General features: G+C 39.3%; 1 protein-coding gene across 20 annotated transcripts in view; it reads left to right on the top strand.

The window, feature by feature from the left end:
• The window catches only part of MYO3B (myosin IIIB), a 202,190-nt gene that overhangs the window by 58,604 nt on the left and 119,534 nt on the right, over positions 1–24,052 (top strand). For 18 of the 20 annotated variants that reach the window (XM_068138617.1, XM_068138614.1, XM_068138619.1 and 15 more), the window contains one exon: positions 17,512–17,577. The exons of the other annotated variants lie outside the window; for them this stretch is intronic. In XM_068138617.1, the coding sequence (XP_067994718.1) occupies positions 17,512–17,577 (66 nt within the window). The remainder of the gene's footprint in view (positions 1–17,511; positions 17,578–24,052) is intronic. 20 annotated transcript variants of the gene reach the window in all.

The following is a 24,052-nucleotide window of genomic DNA, read 5'->3' as shown; positions in this document are numbered from 1 at the left end:
AGAAACTGAACCAAATTCTTCTGTCATGTCTATATTGGTCAAGGGTTACTCTTCTGAAAGCAGTAGAAGGCACCTGTTTTAAAAATGGTTGGCGATAAGAACTGCTTATTTAATTTTCTAACCCACAAAACCTGAGAATTAAATGAAATGTCATTAAAAATTCTTATGCTTCATTTATTTTTTAAATAACCAGAACTGGGATGGAGTTGAGCATTTGAGTATTTATTTAATGGTGTAGTTCTTCACCTGTGTTGTACTGTGTTGAGACGGCAAGCTCTTGGGAGTGCTTTTTATTTCAAATTAAGTAATGCTTGGCTGCTTCAGAAGCTGACCTCACTCTAGCAGAACCAAACCTGATGTCTCTAACTCCTACCTCATCATGGCTTCAACTTACCGGTATAGGTAAGTCAGTATAATTATCTTTGTATTTTCTGTGCAAGCATACAGTTCATCTTTAATGTTGGTAATGATCTCTGAAGAAGGTCTTTAAGAGTACTCGGTTTGTTATTTTTAAGGTATCGAGAGAGAGTAAACCTTTTTCACGTCAGTAGATAGTGTCACTGTGGGCCAGTCACATGAGGTAGACGAGCCAAAATCTTTGCGCCTTTCACCTTGCAAGATGCCTTCCAGCATATACTGGTACACAACTTTGCACTTAACTTTGCTAAACTTCATGAAGTTCCCATAGGCCCATTTCTTCAGCCTGTTGAGGTTCCATTGCTCTGGGTGGCATCACAACCCTCTGGTGTCTCAGCTGCTCCTCCCAGGTTGGAACATGAGCAGAGTTATGGTGGATGCGCTCTGCTGCATCATCCACATCATTAATGAAGATGTTGAATGGGACTGCACGATTTTGACCCCAGGGTACACTGCTAATGGTGATTTAATGTCCTGGACTTTTGTTTGTATAACAATCTGACATTATACAATATATCTGGAATTAATTCCATGGGGAAGTTTTTTGTGTTTTGAGGACAAGTTATCTTAACATTGTTACTATCACGTTGTTTCAGGGTTTGCAATGGTGTTCAAATATGCTAGGGCAGGGATTCTGCCCTTATAAAAATATATAGGAGTTATTAATTACTAATTAATTTCTGACAGCTATATGAACTGCTAAAAGTCAAGGGTTTCAATATCAGACTTAAATAGATTTGTGCCAGGGCTGGACTGAGTAATGAGTGACTGGTAGTAGTGCTACCTTCATTACATCATCTGTGTCCAAAAATCAGAGAGCTATTTATGTCTACAGCTGTACCATACGTGTAGATAACCACTCTTCTAAGTCTGGCAGTAGATCTAAAAATTGAAGTACATGCAGTTAGCAGCCATATCATTGCAAAATGGGGGCAGTTCCCCATTACCTTACAACATTTTAATATATTTTAGAAAGTGGTAAAATACTATAAATACTATAAATTTTGCTATACTACATAATACAGTAGAGAATCAGCCCTAAAGTCATTTTGGTGCAATTTCCCTCCTCTGCTTCCTTAGCTATTCAGTTATCACATAATTTATGTACAACTATATAACTCTTTCTCATTGATTTGTCTTTCTATTCCTTTTCATAAGTTGTGTGCAGATAGAATTTGATTCTGCAGATGCATTCTTTGTTCAAATATATTAATAACCTAATTTCAGCATGTGATTCCTGCTCTGTGGCTTCTTGTTGAATAGCCTGTTGTAAGCATTTACTATTTCAGATGTGTAGAGAAGACTTTGCCTGCATAGGGTGTTGCTGGTTTCGATCCCTTGAGTGCCTCCCTCAACCGAAAGCATGCAATTACAAATAGAAGGGTATTGTTTTATAGGTATATTCTTCAGCGCTTATTTAAAGTAGCCTGTTTCACTAAACGTTCCTGCCAATATATTTGTTGCTAGAACATTAATGGAAATTTAACATAGAAGAGTTAAAATGTATGCTGCTGAAATTAAATAATTGAGAAACTCAAATGAGTAATCATGAAAATAAACATGCTTATCTCTTGCCCATTTTCTGAGAAAATTAAAAAGAATCACCACTGATATTCTGCTTTATTCTCTGTACTGCACACTAACCCTCCCTGAACTCTAGGTGGTAGCTGAGATGCCTGACAGATGTTTGCCATGATCCATATGCAGTTCTTTTCATGCATTAAACACACACACATTATTTTAGTCAACCAGTTTCTAAAGTAAATTATTACTTCTCAAAATCCGTTGCGTAAGTAATAACAGACTGCTAAGATACAGTAAGTGCCATTTTGTTTTGCTCTAGTGGAAAATTTCCTGCTGACAAGGTCAAGCCCTGCAGTCTGAGAGCAGTCAAGTGATGAAAGGCTCATCCAGCAGGAGGAGAGGTGGTAGACGGACATCTACTAACTTGTCTCCTTCAGAAATGAGGATTTGAAATGTGGCTTAGTTAGATTTAGAGGGCAGGGATGAACTACAAAGTCTTGCTTCCATTATTATACACTAAAAATAGATTATTTTTAGTGTTTTCAGAATTGCTCCCATTTCTTGACACTACAGTAGTTAACAGCACTGTCTATAGTTGTCTTCAGGCAGTAATACTGTAAGGGTAGCAGAGTAATCCTTACATCTGGTAGGCACTGATTTTTTGGGAGATTCTTGCTATGACACATGTTAAACTGTAGATTTTAATGGAGAAGATGTAGCATGGCTGAATTTTTTTTTTAGTGCAGCAATATGCTCTGCATTTAAAATTAGTTGGAAGATGGTGGAAAAATCAGTCAGTTATAAATAGTTAACAGCCAATTTTCCACTATTCAACCAAGAGAACAGCTTCCTTACAGGTGGATAATTCACATGTAATACTGCTTCACGGTGGGACATTTAGTGTTCAGATATTTTTATATGATTGATTAATATACTTTGTTATGGAAGTAGTCTTAAGATAAAAATAATTCAGATAATCCAGGAGTCAAATTGCTCAGGAAAGCACAAGGTAGCTGCATTTTCAGTATATAATTCCACATCATTACTGGGGGTTGCTGAGAGGCTGTTGATGCCTTATTAGATAAGGTTTAGATAGATTACCTGCAGTACTAAACAATTTACTGAGAACAGAAAATAGGCTTCCAATACAGTCTAGAAATGAAACATCACAGTTATTTGAGGTAGTCTGTAACCTTGGAAACAATTGGAAGCAGTGACATCAGCAACAATTATGTGCAATTTTTGTCTTTATCACCAAGGTAACCAGAGCAGGTTTCCCTGTCTGAAGTTCTAAGGATTGTCTTGGTTCAGTATTAAGTGAGTGTGCATGAAGCAGACTATTTGAAGTCTGTTAAAATTATATTCTACTTCCCTTTTAAAATAGTCCTTCAGGATTTAAACTGCAAATTCATAGGGTTGGTTTGGTTGAGGTCTTTTTTCTTTTTCCTTTCTCTCTCTGAAACAGCTGCAGGCAAATGAAGGCTTAGTACTGTGTTAAATTCTCTGAATACTAGAAAGAAGGAAAACTAAATTTCTCATTGAATGAATTTTGCTGTCTCCAAATACAAAATATTGCAACTGCATATAGAAGCTGCAGATTGCACTAGTTGGTTTTTTTGGAGAGATGGGACTTGCCCACTCTTGAGGACACATGATGTTCCCATGTCTGACTTCCTTGAGAGAAGCTTTGCATTGAAGCTAGGTTTGCAAGAGACTCGCAGTCAGTGTTGCCTGAGGAGTACACTGGATGAGTGATTCCCTTGGACTTCCTGGCTATGAAGCATGCTTAGTCAGCCTACCTGACCTTGTGGTTGTGCGAGTCAAGAATGGCCTAGCAGGATATCCATCTTCATGTTTAATCTGTAGAGAGTTGGATTTTTTTCTGTAATGGGTTTTGGGGAAGGTAATGTTTTAATTAAAGCCTTGTTTCATCTAGTCCCCTTCATAATTGCTCTGTACAGATGAGAAGGTTATGTGAGGTTGGACCCATAATGCTGGCAGGAAGGATACACAGTCTCTCATCTATGTGTGACTCAATTTTAGAGAGTGGTATTTGTCTGTGAAGTAGCAATATTGCTTATCTGTCATTCATGGATGTAAACGGTGGGGGCAGGCAGCAAAAAAGTTTTTTTATGTAGGTCTGAAACACCATCTCAAGTTAAAGCCACTCCACTTGGTAACTTGGAAATGCATGTATAAATTTACTTTCCTAAAACCTGCATATTTTATCTGTGATGTCTTCTTTGTCAAACTCTTCCTTTTTTTTTAACATGTGTTTTCACCCGTAGGTGCTGCACGTGCAAAATACATTCTTGTGTTCTGTTGAGTTACTGTGCATTCAGCAGTTGGTGTGCAGGCAGCTTGCCACACATGTGCCTTACAGGTGCAAGTCAAAACTTGCTGTTTAAAGGAAAATAATAAAATTCTGTTCTTGTTTGGAGTGCAGTCCTGGAGAAGGGTAACTGCATTTCAAAACATTAGCCCTGTGGGTTTCCAAAACATGCTTTATAGCCTGTGGTTAATGTTGCAGCTCAGTAGCCCATATAATTTATAATGAATTGAGCTGAGTAAATTAAATTAGATTTTTGCATTGAAAAAGGTAATCCCTTCACATAGTTTGGTATTGCAGAGAGAATAGTGTACCTCAAATATTTCACAGTACCAGAGACTTTTCATGGGATGTAATTGAAAAACAGATACCTTTCTCAGAAATAGTATATTGATGTTCACATTTGTAAAAGAATTAATTCACTGACTGATAGAAGCAGAAGAAAAAGACAAGACAAACCTTTTAGCTGTTAGTCACATTCTTGCAAGATTGTAATGATCCTTAGGACTGCAATGAATGTACCTTGGTTATTTTATTTTTGTAATAAAAAGTAACCAAATGCCTTAGTGCTTTGCCATCTGAAGAAATTTCCAGATATATGCAATAAGAAGTAATCACACTATTGCAAACAGATTTGGTGAAAAGGAGCTGTGCTTTTAAAGGTATTGATTTGCTTGTTATAATTACCAGTTTGATTAATGTTAAAATTCTGTGCAGGATATTTAATCATTAGTCATGATTAGTGCAGTAATAGTGCAGTACATTTATCTATACATTTACTATTAACAATTAGTGTCTTATATTTCTTTCCTAACACAGGTGTAATTCTAAGTTAGAACTCATAAAAATTTTAAAGAAATATTTATTGGAGTAGACATTGGTTATAAATCTTTATAACTACAGTATTCAGAGAGTTAATTTTGGTGAGTTTATTTTATCACAATAAAAGGCCATTTAGATTTCAGTTGTATTACATCTTCTCTCAAGAGTTCCTCCAGGAGGTGCAACTTTTCATCACTATAGTGAGGATAGAGAAAAACTCTTCAAACAAGACACCACACACTTGTATTCTGTGGAGAGAGACCACATTTAACATATGAACAAACTGAAATGTAGATTAAAATACTGTGAGATGCTGGATTCACAAAGGTTACAGCAGTGTTGTTTGAAGAAATAGCAGGGAATGCAAAAGAAAATGAAAGAAAAAGATGAGGACAAAAAGTGGTAAATAGTGATGAAGTGAGATGGTTTGTTAGTCAGTTCCGTGGTAGCATCACTATATGGCACTAAATGGGATGTTAGGCATGTAGGGATGCAAAGCAAAGGCCACATTCAAGGGCTGGGTTTTAAAGTGCTGACTTTGATAACCTAAGAATCCTTGTGAAAATTGACTGAAAATAAATTTGCAGGGTGAAAGTCTGAATGGATAAAGCCCTGAGAAACCTGACCTGAACTCATAGCTGCCCTTGCATTGAGCAGGGGGTTGTAGTAGATACCTCCTGAGGTCCTTTCCAGCCTGCTTTGGTGTGTGCTGTGATAAAAGGTTTCACTTCATCCATGCAGGTGTATAAGCAGGAATTTACACAGTAAACAGGAAAATTCACTTACTTCCCTGAACAAGATAATTGTTGGACTTGTTGTTAGTAAGCCTTCAAAAATAGCACTGAAATCATACAAAAGGTATAAAGCTAGGTTAGAAGACTGAAAAAAGATGCTGGTAAAACTGATCAGATTAATTTTTCAGGAGAGTTATAACTATTTTTAAGTAGAACTATGTTTCTTTTATTGAAAAACTGTAAATTTTTTTATAGTATATCCAATAAAAAGAGGAAACTTGAGCATAACCCTGGTTATCTCTGAAAATATAAGGTCTTTACGACTGGCATTCTAATCTACTTGAGTTGCAAGATCAAATGACTGAAATTTGTATTTAAAAACAATAAAAAAACCCACAAACCCCCAAAACCAAACCAAACCAAAAAGATAGGTCTATGGGAGCAGAGGAAGCAACTCTTGTGCTTTTGGATTAGGGAGAAAAATGGTCCTAACCAGTTCTGGGCCCCTCAGTTTAGGAAGGATGTTGACTTGCTGGAACGTGTCCAGAGAAGGGCAACAAAGCTGCTGAGAGGTCTGGAGCACAAGCCCTATGAGGAGAGGCTGAGGGAGCTGGGGTTGCTTAGCCTGGAGAAGAGGAGGCTCAGAGGAGACCTTATTGCTGTCTACAAGTACCTGAAGGGAGATTGTAGCCAGGTGGGGGTTGGTCTCTTCTCCCAGGCAACCAGCACCAGAACAAGATGACGCAGTCTCCAGCTGCACCAGGGGAGGTTTAGGCTGGATATTAGGAAGAAATTCTTCCCAGAAGTGATTTGCCATTGGAAAGGGCTACCCAGTGTGGTGGTGGAGTCACCATTACTGAAAGTGTTTGAGACTGTATGGGGCACTTAATGCCATGGTTTGGTTGATAAGATGGTGTTGGGTGATAGGTTGGACTTGATGATCTCAAAGGTCTTTTCCAACCTGGTCTGGTCTGGTCTGGTCTGGTCTATTCTATTCTATTCTATTCTATTCTATTCTATTCTATTCTATTCTATTCTATTCTATTCTATTCTATTCTATTCTATTCTATTCTATTCTAGCAGCTTTCATCTTTCTACCTGGATGACTGAAGTGATTTGACTTCGTGCACTTTAATTTGGTTAAATTAGCCAAAATAATTTCTCGGTTTCTTCATTCACGGTGTAGATTATATCACATTCCCTCTTATCAAACTGTTCATATATTAGAACAAGTGCTGGGTAAAGATGTTCTGAATTACAAAAAGATAGCTTTATTAGGCAATTTCATGATACAAGGTCTGTTGCCAGCATGCAAACATGTCAGACTTTCACAGGCAGCATCTGCTTGAACTGTCTGGAGAAACAAAAAGAACAGGAAACATCTTACACTAGAACAAAACAGAGATCTGAGTTGATGAAAGTGTTAATTTTCTTCTGTGTTTAGCCTTTCTACATGTTATTTAAAATTGAGTGCTTGTGTCAACATGTACATAATCACCCCTTAGTGCTTTGTAATGAATTACTGAGAGGAAATTCAAGAAGCAAGGAAGAATTCTCTTCCATATTACATGCATCTTTATCGATGTAAATACATTTTACTTTTCAGCTGATTTTTTTTAAAGTTTTGATTGTATTTTGGGGGGGGGGAGGGGTGTTGTTGGTTGATTGGTTTGGGTTAATTTAATTTGTTTGTTGTATTGGATATTCCATACAGAACCTGTTAGCACTTTTCAGATATTCCACATTTGCACATAGTTCCTACCCAACTCAATATACAGTAAATGCTCTTTGTGAGAGCTCCCTCTGTGGAGAAGTCAACTTTTTGCTCTGTTCAGTTGCAAGGATCTCATTAGAGCTGTGTCAGTTCTGTACTGCAGAAAAAGCAGGGAAGGCACAAATGTATAGTTTTATTGTTGTTAGGAGGCATACATTTTCAGTCTTCACAAAAGAAGATAATGCAGTATTTCCCAGATTGAGGAAACGGATTGCTTTCTCATGTTTTTGGTTTATGATTCAGATTCTCATTCTGTGTCTTTAATATTTACTATAGAAAAATACAACTAAAAGAAATTTGTGTATCCTTGGCACTTATTACCATAGAGTCATAGAATCATTAAGGTTGGAAAAGACCTTTAAGATCAAGTCCAACTGTAACCCAACTACTTTGACCACTATATCCTGAAGTGCCACATCTTCTTGAACACCTCCAGGGATGATGACTGTTCTAGTGCCTCACCACTCTCTCAGTAAGTTAGTTTTTCCTAATGTCCAATCTAAACCTCCCCTGGCACAACTTAAATCCATTTCTTCTCATCTTATTGCTGGTTACTTGACAGAAGAGACCAGTACCAGTCTCACTATAACCTTCTTTCAGGTCATTGTAGAAAGCAATAAGATCTCCGCTCTTCTCCAGAGTAAACAATCCCAGCTTTCTCAGTATGACATGCCCTGCAAACCCCTGACAAGCCTCCTTGCTCTTCTCTGGACATGCTCTAGAACCTCGATGTCTTTCTATTCCGTGGTGCCTGGAACTGAACGCAGTACTCAAGCTGTGGCCACAGCACAAAAAAATGTAAAACTTGTGGGTTGACATAACAGTCTAATAACTACAATTAAAAATACAGTCATAATTGAATATAGGAAAAAGAGAGAAATAAAATCTAAGAAAGACAAATGGTGCATAATGCAGTTGCTCACCACCCTTTGACCAATGCCTGAACAGAGATCCATCGCTCCTGGCTGGCTCCCCTAGTTTATATACTGAGCTTTTGTCATGACCTGGTATCCTGAGCCAATCCTGGGCAGCAGGGGAGGTTGTGCTAAGAGTCAGAAATTTCCTTGAGAGTAAATTAAAGCAAACCATCAGCAAATGGCTGAAGAGTTGGGTTTATTGGAGCCAATGAAAACTCTCTGTAATGAACTGGAGCAGAGGGAAAGTGAGAAGAAAAGGAAGAGGGGAAAAGAGTTAAGGAGTCTGAGAAAAAGAAAGATATCACCACTCCTTAGATCCAGCAGCGTTTTCACAGGCATAGTTTGAGGCCTTCAGTGGTAGGTGTACATTGCATCAGTGTCTTCTGTGGTAAATGCAGTGTGTGGGCCCCAGAAGCTGTGGTCCTTTTATACACTGTCTCTCCAAATCACAAAGAGAGGTGTGCATGAGTGGGGCATGCACAGAGGGGTGTCATTGGCCTTTCAGTGGCACTATTGCAGAGGTTTTAAAGAGGGAATTCCCGGCTCTGCAGAAATTACATCATCCCCCAGCCAGCAGCTCTCCTCCAGATCTATTAAGGCCATCAAAACCACCACATTTGTGTATTCAAACCAGGTAATGTCACACCTTGTTTGAGACAATAGAGTCATTATGGGCTGTCACATGCATTGTTTTGCGACAATAGAGCTATATAATAAGGCTATCACAGCATGGTACAGAATATCCCTTTGGCTAGTTTGGGTCAGCTGTTCTGGCTGTGCTCCCTCCCAGCTTCTTGAGTACCTGCTCACTGCAGAGCATGGGAAATGGAAAAATCCTTGACTTAGCAACAACTAAAACATCAGTGTGTTGTCAACGTTATTCCCACACTAAATCCAAAACACAGTACTGTACCAGCTACGGGGAAGAAAACTAACTCTATCCCAGCCAAACCCAGAACAAAGAGAATAGGAGAGGGAACAAATCAGCTCCATTCCACATACAATCCTAATGCTCAGAAAGCATGTTATCTTAAATAATAGTTCCTTTTTGATAACCTTACATGTCTTGTGCATTTCTTTATGCTTTAGCATTTTTCAGTCTATTTCTTCTTCAATTTTTTTTAAAGATGCCACCATTAACTAATATAGTCCCTCTACAAGTATTCATTTCTAAACCCAACTGCTAGGGCTATCATAATACCGGTTCTTACGGTGCTATGAACCAGACTAAACTGAAAACAGTAAGCAAGGTTTGAGTCATAGAGTAGCAAATGGTGGAAATGCAGAGTTTTAAGTGCTTGCTTTTTTTCAGGCATAATGATTGAATTCCATGTTCGGTACAAGCCATATCAAGCATGTGGTAATAAAATTATTTTATGGGGTGACTGGTATTTATTTGTATTTCTGTAGAGCATTAGCTAAGGAAAGGCTCTCTTCCATGGAATGGAAGAATAAGGTATTTTTGTTTTTGAAGATAAGAGTTAAGCATGTCAGACAACAAAATGAATGTAAAGCACACTGCACAAAACTGCTTCTGTGGTTCTGTGAAGCAATTGGCCCTTTTCATGGGAGTAATGTAGTGAAAACATTTTAGTTGTGATGGAAAGAAGGCTCCTCGAAAGTGTATTTCAGCCAGTTAGAAAGTCACAGGTACCTTGTGGTACCTTGTGTTACCTTGTGCCTTTTAGCAGACTGACCATGGTATGACAGGGCCTTTGCTACCATGCTTGTGTCCTTGGCAGAGACAGCCCCTGGCAGTCTTCCTCCACTTCCTAAAAGAAACTATGGCACCCCTTTAAGTCTTCTTCTGAAGCCAACATTTAGCTTTCCAAAAATGGATCTGCTCTGCTGGGCGATGTCTTCAAGACAGGTGGCCTACTCAGGTCTTTTAAACTGGATGATGTACAGTGGAAGTTTGAAACATAGATGATTTGGGACTTGCCCTTAGACATTTTTCTGTGGGATTTTGACTTTCAGATGCTAGCAAATATTTTTCTTTCCCATATAATTCTGCAAATATTTACTGTAGTCAGAGTACTTTAATATTCCAGCTACAGAAGTTGTCGTGTCTAGAAAACAGCACATGTATTTCCCATTTTTATTTCTTTGGCAACTGACTATCTCCTGCTTTGCAGATTCACAGAGCAATGGTTTCAATAAAAAAGTAAAATACTACATTGCAGTAAAGATGTGAACTGGTTATAAAGGAAAATCTCTATTATTACTTCCTCTATTTCATTGCTGTTAATTTGCTAGTGCCTCTTTAGCTCTCTGAAACTTTAGTGAATAAACGAGATGACAAAGTACAATTGCAATTCAGTTATGCTAGATATTTATTTTGAAGCTTGCCCATTGGAATGGAAAACTGTGTGTTTTCACCTTCGTCCAATAGAATTTTTCTGAAATAAAATATTTGTCTCTGTTTTACTGGAGCCAAAACTGAAAGTGGAAACTGAAAAGTAAATGACAGAAATAAATGATGTCTTGTCAAGTCCTGGAAAAGGCTAATGAAACCTTGCAGCTGCCAAATGTGACCGAAAGCAGTGGCCTGTGAACTGCAGTGTTCAAGGGAAAAAGTCAAAGATAATCCAGATGTTCCCAAGCAGAACACTTTGCAATACTTTTCCATCCATTTTCTTTCTCTTTGTATGAACTAAAAAATAATTATATAACTGAGAATGGTTGTAATACATTTTCTGAAGGTTATTATCTGGCCTTCAAAATAATTTGATGTGCTTAGCAGGTTATTTCTGTCCGTACTCATTACTTTAAAGGTGACTTCTAATTTGTCAGATATGTATGATTTTGAAACACAGGATTGTTCATGTGAAGGAGGTTTCTCAGAAGGTTTCTTTTGACAGCCTCTTTATATTCTTCTTGAAGTGCTCTTCTTTTGGCAATGCATATAGTGAATCTTGAAAATCAAAAGGACATTTGTGCATAATTCTGCAACTGACTACTATTTATTTTTGCTCATTACTATGCTGGCTGATTAAATACTCTAAGCTGGAGACTTGTGAATAAATTTTAAGATTTAAGTGTGTTTTAAAGACGTAGGTGACAGTCTGTTGATTTGTGGATTTGTATTCATTTTGCAGTGGAGCCCATATCTCATTGTTAATCTGTTAAATCACCTACTTAGTGGTGGCAAAATAAATCAATAGTCATGTAAAATCACAGACAAAAGGGTGCAAATATGTGTTTATGTTGTACAAGATATATAGCCATTTTCTGAGAAAGTGAAAACAGATACCAGTTTGTATTTTACTAGATCAGGACCTGGTATTACCAAAAAAAAAAATCTTAAAAAGTGGATTGATACCTTTGACCCTTTCAAGTAATTAGGAACATACAGCCTCTTAGTTATTTGTCTGTTTAACTTTCAATTTAATATGAATTTATCATATGCTGTTACGTTCAGTCCAGACTTCTGTAGCTGTGTGTGACCTATGGAAAAGAAAGAGCATCCATTCCAGTAAAGAGGGCAATATCAGATAACTCTGTGAACATAATCAAATATTTCAGCAAGAAGAATATTTTTGTTTCAGCAGTCAAGCAATAATGTCTTGTGTTCTGCTTCCTCTTAACTGGTTCTTTTCTCTTGATAGGTTTTGAGCAGATCCTTGTTAGAATTAAGGCCCTTACATGTTATTTGAATAGTTATATGCCTTTGATGTTTTAGAACATAAAAAATGGAAGTTGTATGTTAACAATTTTGAATTAGATATTTACACAAGGAAACCAGTAATTTCAGAGGAAAGGGAGGGGGAATAGAAAAGAGAAATTATTTAGAAGTGAAGCAATGACTAGTTAGAAAATAACTGAATTGGACAGAAGCATTCTTTCGCTTCCCTCAAATCTTTTCCGAGGATGTACTGTACCCTTTGTTCTGGCATAATAAGTGTAATTTTGCTGATGTCCCTTAATTGTATAGTTGGAGTACTATGATCTGGCATTAGTCTGTTACCTTGCCTGAGAAAGGTTTATGTAACTGTACTGAGCCCTAAAAAGCTAGAGATTATGAGAGAAGAGGAGCTACTGCCTTTCCCTGCTGTCTCAAATGCTGTGATTAGGTCCATACAGTCTCAACATACAGTTTATGCCTTGGAGGCTGCATAGGCATGGGAATGCCATGCTTACAGATCTGGTTAAGAAGACTTAAGGGAGACTGTTGCTCAGTATGGTTGAGACTTGTACAATTCTGGGCATTTTGAGGAAAGGGTGTTCAGTTGTCTTTGGAGCCCTCTGGATAACTCAGTGGGCGGACAATTGCTGTAGACGTGGAGCTATTTTGTTCTTATTCCATGCTTCTGACATTGCTTGTTCCTGATCTCTTGAGTCAATGTGCTGCTGAGGTTCCCAACTATAGAGGCTTCATGCAGCAGCATTCAGACTGATGACAGCTTTCTACTGACCTAAAATGTGATTTCAAAGGCGTGCCTCCATGTATGCAAAATTTTGTGCTGGTTCTCCACTTCTGTAGGCACCAAAACTCCACAGTTTCTGTCTTAATCTGACAAAGCTGAACATAGTACCTGCTGAGTGGACTTTGGTAAAATGTATTTCTTGAAATTGAATTTGAGTAGCCTTTAGTAGGAGCCATATAAATGGGAGAGTGTTCAGGATCTGAATTTTTTACTCTGATCAGTAGAAGCATCTTATTAATTTGCATCAGCCACAAAACAAATGTGCTAGAAAACCCTCTGAGCCCTGTCAAGAATTGTCTGGGATTTTTTGGGATATTACCCAAGGCAGGGATACTCCATTGTGACAGGATTTGAATTAATGAATTAATGTCAGTTTGAAATACTGTTTGAAAAACTAGACAGGAGAGAGAATCTTCCCCTCAATGGACCTGTGTTAAAGCCATTAGGAGAAGACCCTTACCTACAAGACCATCTAAACAGGAACTGTGAGCAACTTATTGGACCAAGTAGATGGGCCTCAGATCCAAATGTGAATAGGGGAATGAAAACGTAATGCGTGTAGTCTACACAAATCCTGTGAACTATGTAAACCCTGTGAACCAGGTAAACCACAAGAACCTTGGAAACTACACATGCCTAGCTGCCAATGGTGGATGGCAATACCCCTTGCAGGGGCTTTGTTAAGGGTAGGTAAGCTACTTAATGAGTGATAGATACTCTCTACCAGCTAGGGGCTGCCCTCTCTCTTCCCAAAGAGAAGAGAAAAGGATTAAGGGAGAGAGAATTATTGTTTGTAAAACTAGAATTGCTTTAAAGAAAATAATAAAATGAAACATATACAAATACATACAAAACCAAAATCAAACTGAACCTGCCTGATAGCAATTAGTCACCACTGGTGCTCTGGCAGAAGTCCCAGGCTGGACTCAATGGCAGGCGAGAACCAAGTTCAGGAACATGCGGATCAAGATCAAGAGCAGAACAGAGTCCTCCTTGGACACTGGCCACTGAAGAAGAAGAGATCTTGACCTTCCTGATCTCTCAGCTTTGCATTGAATATGCATATGGAATGGAATACCTTGCTTGCCAATTTAGGGTCACCTGTCCTGTCCACTTCTCCACTGGCCTTTTACAGTGCATCTCAAAGCAGTACAGGATTTTGCAGCAACCTTGGCCCACACACGAATCCTTGGTACTGCCTGGAGATACTGAGAGGTATCACTGCTAGAAGTAGACACTGTCTGTGAAAACATGTCACTAGTTTCAGAAAGTACAGTTATTTAGAAGATACTAAGGTGAAAAGTAAAATCACCAAACAGAATTCATTCTGTTCTAACTCAGAGTAGGACAATGTCTTTTAATAGAAGCCATTCGTTTTATATCACCTTTTGTAGAGAAATCTTCTTGTTATGTATGGTTGACTTAGTGCTTTTCCTATGGCTGTTTCACTTAGGTTTTTTTTGAATGGTTTAATTTCATGTAATAACTGTCTATGAATAAACCCAGGCAACTGTCAACAGCTCTGTTGTCTCTTAAATCTCCTAGAAAAATAATTCAGAACTTGCATCTATGACGCTGTGATTGCCACAGCCTGTTCATGGTGACAGGTGTTGGATGTTCCTCTGCTAATGTCTCATTAGAAGCAATGTGGTAGGCTGATGATGCAGTTTGTTCCTTGGAGGCCCTGTCTTGATTTCTGATTGTAAAATGTATGGCTTTGCTTACTGAAATAGTTTTAAAAAATAGTCATAACATTTTCAAATTTCATGAATTTGTCAAAGACTTATTTTAAGATGAAAGTATTTGTTTCCTCGTTGTCAACAAATATTTATTATCTGTGATATGTAATTAGGCTCACAGCTTGATGTAAAGGCCGAGTGGTGGTCACTGAGCTGCATCATTGGTCTTATTGTGGTTAAATGACTGATTTTGTTTTACCAGCTGTGACGTTGGAGGCAGGCTGAATGACAGGGAACACATAAAGCTCAATAGATTAAAATATTTGGAGCACATAACTGTGTTTGTATCATTCAGAATTCAGCAGCACTTCTTCCTTGATAAGGTTGCTGAAGTCTTTGTGTTCTAAGGAGCACTGTGCACCTGTATGGGGTGCCTTGTACTAGCTCGGTCTACAGTCCTCATTGAAGCAAAACTCCCAGTGAAAAGCAGTATCAGTATGACCATGATGGGGCACTGAAGAAAAGGGTAGAAAAATTCCTCACAAGAGCAATGTGTATGCCTAAGGAAATAGAGCATGTAGTTCTGTGACTAATTATGAATTATAGAACAAACTAAAGAAAGAAGACGGAAAGTTAGGAAATTAATGGTTGGTTCCTCATACTGTATCCAAAGAGGACATTTTCAAAAGACAAGCCTAATTATACCCACTTTTTGCAGTAATATATCTACTTGCAATTTTCATCACTTAGAGCAGAAAATAAGGCTGTATTGTCCTTCAGCTTCCTGTATATGTCATGCTGTGGAATGTGGCCCCGATATAAAGGTGATTCGTGATACAATCTGAAGTATCAGTGCTTCTCTTGTAGGATAAGTCTTACTGTGATTTTTTTTTTCCCTCCTGAGTTCAGTAACCCTTTGCATTGAGCCCTCAAATGCAGCAAAAGACAAACCGTTAAGGTTTCATAAAACGCAAACTTAATCTCAAGACTGCTAAATGTATTCCAGTGCTTATCACATCTTAAGTTGTAGAAGAAAACTGTGGAAGAGAATATAGTGTAATATAGTATATTATTAATGAATACTTCCTGCTATAGTTTGCTCCACTTAAATTTGGTCCACTTAAAATTTGGTCCACTTAATATGATCTATAGACCTTACTCTGTATATTAGGATAGGATAGACTAGACTAGACTAGAATAGAGTTAACCAGGTTGAATAAGACCTTCACGATCATTGAGTCCAACCTATCACCCAACACCTTCTAATCAACTAAAGCATGGCACCAAGTGCCCCATCCAGTCTCTTCCTAAACGCCTCCAGTAATGGTGACCTGACCACCTCCCCGGGCAGCCCATTCCAATGGGCAATCACCCTCTCTGTGTAGAACTTCTTCCTAACATCCAGCCTAAATCACCCCTGGTGCAGCTTGAGATGGTGTTCTCTTGTTCTGGTGCTGGTTGCCTGGGAGAAGAGACTAACTCCCACCTGGCTACACCCTCCCTTCAGGTAGCTGTAGACAGGAATAAGGTCTCCTCTGAGCCTCCTCTTCTCCAGGATAAGCAACCCTAGCTCTCTCAGCCTCTCCTCATAGGGCTTGTGCTCCAAACCCCTCACCAGCTTTGTTGCCTTCTCTGGATATGTTCCAGCAGCTCAACATCTTTCCTAAACTGAGGGGCCTAGAACTGGACACAGTACTGAAGGTGTGGCCTAACCAGTGCTGAGTACAGGGGCAGAATGACCTCCCTGCTCCTACTGGCCGCACTATTCCTGATACAGGCCAGGGTGCCATTGTTCTTCTTGGCCACCTGGGCACACTGCTGGCTCATGTTCAGCCTACTATCAACCAGTACGCCCAGGTCCCTTTCTGCCTGGCTGCTCTCCAGCCACTCTGACCCCAGCCTGTAGCACTGCATGGGGTTGTTGTGGCCAATGTGTAGAATTTGGCACTTAGATGTGTTAGATCTTATGCCGTTGGACTGTGCCCATCTGTCCAGCCTGTCAAGGTGCCTCTGCAGAGCTCTCCTGCCCTCTAACAGATCAACTCCTGCCCCCAGTTTGGTGTTATCTGCAGTTCTACTGATGATGGACTCAATTCCCTCATCCAGATCATCAATAAAGATATTGAACAGGATGGGGCCCAGCACTGATCCCTGGGGGACATTACTAGTGACTGGCTGCCAGCTGGATGTGGTGCCATTCACCACCACTCTCTGGGCTCAGCCCTCCAGCCAGTAACAATCAGACAGGAAAGTGATTGTGTGCCAACTAACATAAAATCCAGTAGGTTTTAAAAGAGTTTTTTTTTGGAAGGCCATCTTACTATATAATCAAAAAATACTGTCCACTAAATGCAATATTAAAAACAAAATCTGTTTTTTTTTCAGTTTTAGGGTTTGCAGTGTCATCCAAACTGAATATAGGTTGAAATCTGGACTGAAAATCCTACAGATTGTTGATAGTTTGGTAGTTCTTATGAAGATATCCATGCTGAAAGTTTTATTCAGAGTCAGTGATCTGGGGTAAAGGTCTAAAGTGGTGTGATGCTAGGTTAATATTCCAGTTTCAGTTGATCCTTCCTGAGTCAGGCTGAATTGAAAGGGAAGTGTTGGGAAGCACACTGTGATCTGTACTGACTACCAACTTCAAAGGTATTGACATAAAAGGAGAAGGACATGAAAAGAGAACTACTGTCAGTGAATAAGCAGCAGCAAGGAAAACTCAGCAGGCAGGGGACACATTTTGAGCATATTTTCAGGTACACAATTTGAGCATTACTTCCTTGATCATGATTTTCTCCTTTGTGGAACTAGTACATCTTCGTTGACTATCTATGCAATAATTCCAGTGAGCATTAAAATTTTAAATGACAAACTTTGTATTTTTTCAGAAATCCTCCTCCTACTTTGCTACATCCTGAAAAATGGTGCAGAGGCTTCAACCATTTCATTTCACAGTGAGTTTTACTTTCTTATAAAAAACAACTTATTCAGTGAGGCCTGTTGTGGCTTTTGCAGGTTTTTACCTTCTCTTTTTGAAAGCTATACGGTACAATTTGATCTTCTTGTAATTTGCTTCACATCTTCTCTAAATTCTTCGGTTGATTTGTTTCTTGACTCTTACGAGCATAGGGCAGGTTTATAAGTACACCTGATTTCCTTGATGATTTTGCAGTGCAATACTGTGTCAAGGAGAAAAAAAGGATTAGTGCAAATGACTGCTGGTCAATTTAAAATAATTTAAAAGACAAGAAAGAAAACAGGTGCCTTTTTCCACTTTACTAGTGTTCAGTAGTACCCAATATGTATAATTGAGCACCAGTTAACACCAAGAGTGTTGTAACCCGTTGTAGCCAACATTACCTAGATGGTACCAACTTTTTGAATATGGCTGTCACTGAACTAAAATGTGCTCTTGCTTTACTTTTTTTCTTTTTACAGTGAAACTAAGAAATCACAGGTTAGTAGTTGCTAGCATTATACTAAAACTGTACATCCACTGTAGTGAGTGAATTTTAAGGTTCTTCAGGATTTTATTGTGACATATTACAGCCTAAACTGTGTTACATGCAGGATAGTATTATCAAATCAAAGTTTACACTGATCAAATAACCAAATACCTGGAACACTGTTCCCCAGTACTAGCTTTTCAAAATAGGTTTGAAGGTATGCACATCTACATTTAAATCTGTTCTGTTCCTTAATGTGTCTAGTTACTTCTGGAGGCGTACAATATCCCTTTGTAATACCTTTTACAGTCAGTAGTGTCATAGTGTCTTCCCATTTTATGAGAAGTTAAAAGTAGAAAGACTAATGCAAATTTTATTAATAATCCATGAAAAAAATATTTACTACACTGATCCTTAATCAGGCAGGAAGATGAGGTACTCTGTAATGATAGCCTGCAGAGGAAGGACATTACTGTCATTACTGCAGAAGAAGGTACATTCCTCCAGAGCAGACTTACTCAGGTTCTATTTCTCCATAATGCATTTCCTTGTTTACATAGCAGTGTACATTGTAATCTATGGTGGAATCAGTGTTTAATTATAAAAGTTAATAGATGGTGGATGAATTCCATTCTCTTATAGAGAAACATTGTTTTTACTGTTTTATCACAGAACTGTCAGGGTTGGAAGGGACCACAAAGATCATCCAGTTCCAACCCCCCTGCCAGGGGCAGGGACAGCTCACATTAGATCAGGTTGCTCAGAGCCCCATACAGCCTGGCCTTGAAAACTTCAGGGATGGGGCTTCTACGACCTCCCTGGGCAACCTGTTCCAGTGTCCCACACTCTCATGGTCAGATGTTTATGTACATTTGCTTTTGATCTTGTCCCTTGGGTTTTTGGTATCTTCAAGCTTGTTTTTTTTAAATCACATCAACCTTTAATTACCTTTGCTTAATTACTTTCTCTCACCAGCAATAACTTGGAGCTTAAACTGGCCTCTACTGTGAAGGACAACAAAAAGTCCTTCTATAAATACATTAATAGTAAGAGGAAGGGAAAGGACAACCTCCACTCCTTGGTGGACACGGAGGGGAACATTGTAACAAAGGACGAGGAAAAGGCAGAGATACTTAACACCTTCTTTGCCTCAATTTTTACTAGAAGGACAGAACGTCTTCCTGACAGCTGGCCTGCAGAGCTGGCAGAAGGAGCCAGGGAGCTGCACAGTTTCCCTATGTTCCATGAGGAGGTGGTTGGAACTCTCCTTAGCAGCTTGGATCCCCACAAGTCCATGGGACCAGATGGGATTCATCCTAGGGTGCTGAGAGAGCTGGCAGACGAGCTGGCCAAGCCACTCTCCATAATTTTCCAGCAGTCCTGGCTCACTGGCAAGGTCCCAGAGGACTGGAAGCTGGCCAATGTGGTGCCCATCCATAAGAAGGGCCGGTTGGACGAGCCAGGGAATTATAGGCCTGTCAGCCTGACCTCAGTGCCAGGCAAGATCATGGAACAGGTCATCCTGAGTGCAATAACACAACACTTACAGGATGGCCAAGGGATCAGGCCTAGCCAGCATGGATTTAGGAAGGGCAGGTCCTGCCTGACCAACCAGATCTCCTTCTACGAGCAGGTGACCCGCCTAGTGGATGTGGGGAGGCCTGTGGATGTAGTCTACCTGGACCTTAGCAAGGCCTTTGACACCGTCCCCCATAGCAAACTGCTGGCCAAGCTGTCAGCCCATGGCTTGGACAGCAGCACTCTGTGCTGGGTTAGGAACTGGCTGGAGGGCCAAACCCAGAGAGTGGTGGTGAATGATGCCACATCCAGCTGGCGGCCAGTCACTAGTGGTGTGCCCCAAGGATCAGTGCTGGGCCCTGTGCTCTTTAACATCTTTATTGATGATCTGGATGAGGGCATTGAGTCCATCAGCAGTAAATTTGCTGACGACACCAAGCTGGGCGCAAGAGTTGATCTGCTGGAGGGTAGAGAGGCTCTGCAGAGGGACCTCAACAGGCTGGACAGATGGGCAGAATCCAACGGCATGAGATTTAACACATCCAAGTGCCGGGTTCTGCACATTGGCCACAACAACCCCATGCAGTGCTACAGGCTGGGGTCAGAGTGGCTGGAGAGCAGCCAGGCAGAGAGGGACCTGGGGGTACTGGTCGATGGTAGGATGAACATGAGCCTGCAGTGTGCCCAGGTGGCCAAGAGGGCCAATGGCATCCTGGCCTGCATCAGGAACAGTGTGGCCAGCAGGAGCAGGGAGGTCATTCTGCCCCTGTACACTGCACTTGTTAGGCCACACCTCGAGTACTGTGTCCAGTTCTGGGCCCCTCAGTTTAGGGAGGATGTTGACTTGCTGGAACATATCCAGAGAAGAGCAACAAAGTTGGTGAGGGGTTTGGAACACAAGCCCTATGAGGAGAGGCTGAGGGAGCTGGGGTTGCTCAGCCTGGAGAAGAGGAGACTCAGGGTGACCTTATCACTCTCTACAACTACCTGAAGGGAGGTTGTAGACAGGCGGATGATGGTCTCTTCTCCCAGGCACCCAGTACCAGAACAGGAGGACACAGTCTCAGGCTGCACCAGGGGAGGTTCAGGTTGGATGTTAGGAAGAAGTTCTATACAGAAAGAGTGATTGCGCTATGGAATGGGCTGCCCGGGGAGGTGGTGGAGTCACCGTCATTGAAGGTGTTCAGGAGGAGACTTGATGGGGTGCTTGGTGCCATGGGTTAGCTGTTTGGGTGGGTTGGATTGGTTGATGGGTTGGACACGATGATCTTGAAGGTCTCTTCCAACCTGGTTTGGTTTATTCTAAAGGTTTGTTTTTTTTTTTTTTTTTTTATCTGCATGTTCTCTTCATGTTTTTTTTTTTTTGTAGTAATGCACACAATGAAGTAAGGAAGTATGCTCATATTCAGTCTTAACATGAAGAAATGCAATCGTTGTAATAATTATAGCTACCCTGAAGAGAACACTGAAATGGAATTCTCTGTGACATTGCATGGGCAATGTGTCAGTGAAGTTGTTATAATGCAGAGATTATAAGATGTTCTTATGGAGGCTTGGATTTACATTAGTGAATTTTCTGGGGGGGGTGGGAGAAAAGAAACATTACATCATACAATTGCAAAGCTTTTAGCCATTACTGATAATTGGCTCATTTATATGTGCTAGATAGGCATTTGTCGATGCCCACCTTGTGACAGCTTAGTTATGATAAATTAAAAGCAGTGATTGTATAAATTCCATTCTGTCTTTTATCCATGTGTTAGGACCTTGCCTGATGTTTCTGTCACTCTTGTGATGAGTGGTTAGCCTTTGAATAATTTCATTATCTGCCTCCTTCCTGATAGCTAACTTCATTTGCATAACAAACTTATCTGGGTCATGATGTGGGCCAGACCTGTGTGCTGGCAAAAACCAAGAGAGCAGCTTTGCCTAAGCATACTTTTGACTTCAGTTATGTTTACACAGTAATTTTATATATGCCAAGATTGCCAAACCTGCTCATTGTAGCTTTTTTCCACCCCAAATTCTCATCCCTTGAAATGACACTGTCTCAAGGCATTTTTATTATAAGTGTTCTCTTGCTTATTATAGTGATTTGCAACATGTCTGAGCTGGAAGTTTCAATGTACTTCTGTAGGTAACTCTTTAAACTGTTAAAATAGTAATCACATTTTTCAGAAATGTATTTTTAGTTTTGATTCTGTTGCCCCAGGAGATGTGGTTTTGCAGCAGCATTTTAGAGTCAGATGCATTATTTAAAAGATCTGAATGGAGGGAGGGTCAAAGTTCTTATCTTGGTGAATTTATGTTTCTGTTCCCACCATTACTGACCTTGACTTGAGATGAAGACTGGAATATGTTGTCCTCAAAACAATATTTACAATGAGCTAGATAATCTGAGTTAGATATTTTGTTATAAAAAACACAGACATGACACAATTTCAGCTAAGTCACCTCTGGCATCAGGCTGATTTTGTATTTGGCATCTGCTGAGATATATGGAGCACATATATACTTTTAAAACATCAGTAAAATTCTCTGTAGACCTACATCTGTACTGCTGTGATTGTGCATGAAGAATTTGGCTGCTCATAATGTGAGAGCGAATTAATTAAGTTTATTTTATCTACATGGTAATAAGGTTTACTGTTCCTATAAGGCCATGTAAAATAATCACATCGGTTGAACAGCCCTTTCAAAATAGAAATAAGCATAGGTAAAGTATATTATGTTGAAATAAAATACCTGTTTTGAAGAGTTTATTCAATTCACTGCCCTTGAAATTTTACAGAGTTTGGGGGGGAATTGATAACTATAGGATAAGATGACATTACTCTCTTAAGATAAAAGTTTCTGGCCACCACCATTTTAGACATTCAGTACTTCAGAATTTGTTCATAAAATAGTGCAGGCAATATGTTAAAATGAATTAAACTCTCTTAGTCACTAAAATTATCTCACACGCCACAAATACTTTTCTTGACAGTTTAAACCTTGACCGGTATCTAGGGGTAGAAAGAAGAGTTAATATGTTCTTGGAGCAGAAGGATACAATAACCTTTATGTACATTACATCACAAAATGGTAATTTTAATTAAAATGAGCAATGGTATCTCCAGGGACAGACATTCTCCTTTTAAATTTATTTAACCAATGATTAGTTATTATGGTTCTTTGAATTAATTAGTCATTCTTGAGCTGGAGGGAATTAAAGAATTAAACTGAGGAAGTACTAAAGTAAAAATGTGAAGTTACAAGATATAAACTCACATTTAACATCAGAATATAACTTTTATTTTAGCTATTGCAAATAAAATTTGAATAGAAATTTTAGTCTTGATAAACTCTTAATTTTTGTACTCAATTTAAATGGTTCACAAGCTGCATTTCATATTGATGAATCTACATTAAGAGTCGTTCAATAAATAGATCATATGGATTGTATAGCTTTTAAGTGCCCCATTTAGTTTGAACTTCTCTGAATGCAGAGCAAATGTTTTCACAATCTAAGCAATTGTTTAGTGATATTCTGTCTATATTACATAAAGAATATTTTACTCTTTCTGTCACTGAGAACATGATACATGTCTAACGTAACTCATTAATTTCTATGATTCCTGGTGTCTAAAAAGACAAAAGTTTGGCAGTGTCAGAAAGATACAGATTGCAATGTGTAAGGTTACCACCAAATCTATATGTTTTCACACTTTATTCATTTATGTAGCCTCTGAGAATCAGTCTGCAGATGAACCTGAAGTAGTAAATTGTGGTAATATTTGGTAAAAGACTGACCATAGTAAAAGACTAAGGACAGTAATGCACAAGTGGTGGGCAGAACACTAAGGTGCAGGGTAGGAAGGAAGATGACAGGAGTCAAATGAAATGTCTGTTCTAATTTTGTAGTAGTTTGTTTTTAGGTATGGATTTACTCCAGTCAACTTATTCTACTTGTCAAAGAAAGGACACGTTGTAGACAATCCAGATTTGTTTGGAATGTATTTTTGGTGGTGTGAATGGCAGAAGTACAGGAATAGGGAAACAGTTAAAATTGGAGTTGCAAAAAAATACAAAACTAATAATAATCCACCATTTCTGCCCGATGATGGTATGCTTTCATTGGACTGATGAAGAAACATTAGAACTTTATTCCTGCTTCATTTCCGTCAGTAGATTTTTAAGTGATTTTTAAGAGTTCAATTTCTTCTTTTACAACTGAAAAAGCTTGACACAAAGGTCATCATGCTCAAAGTCACTCTATAATCAACAGCAGAGCTAGGAATGAAGCAGGGCAGCATATTTTTAGATTAAGGGAAGCTCCAGGAAACACAGATGTGCCTGCTGTCCTCTTTGAGCCATGGAGTACAGGTTAGGTCTGGCACAGAGTCATAGGAAGAATGTTACTGCATGTAGACTCCCAACTAGTAGAGCTAACCTGATCTCATCTGCTCAGGTGTCTGTGAATTAG

This window comes from Melanerpes formicivorus, unplaced genomic scaffold (genome assembly GCF_026170545.1).
Source record: "Melanerpes formicivorus ecotype bairdi unplaced genomic scaffold, bMelFor1.0.p_v2 SCAF_5, whole genome shotgun sequence".
Classification (NCBI taxonomy): domain Eukaryota; kingdom Metazoa; phylum Chordata; class Aves; order Piciformes; family Picidae; genus Melanerpes; species Melanerpes formicivorus.
This window is presented reverse-complemented; position numbering and strand designations above follow the sequence as displayed.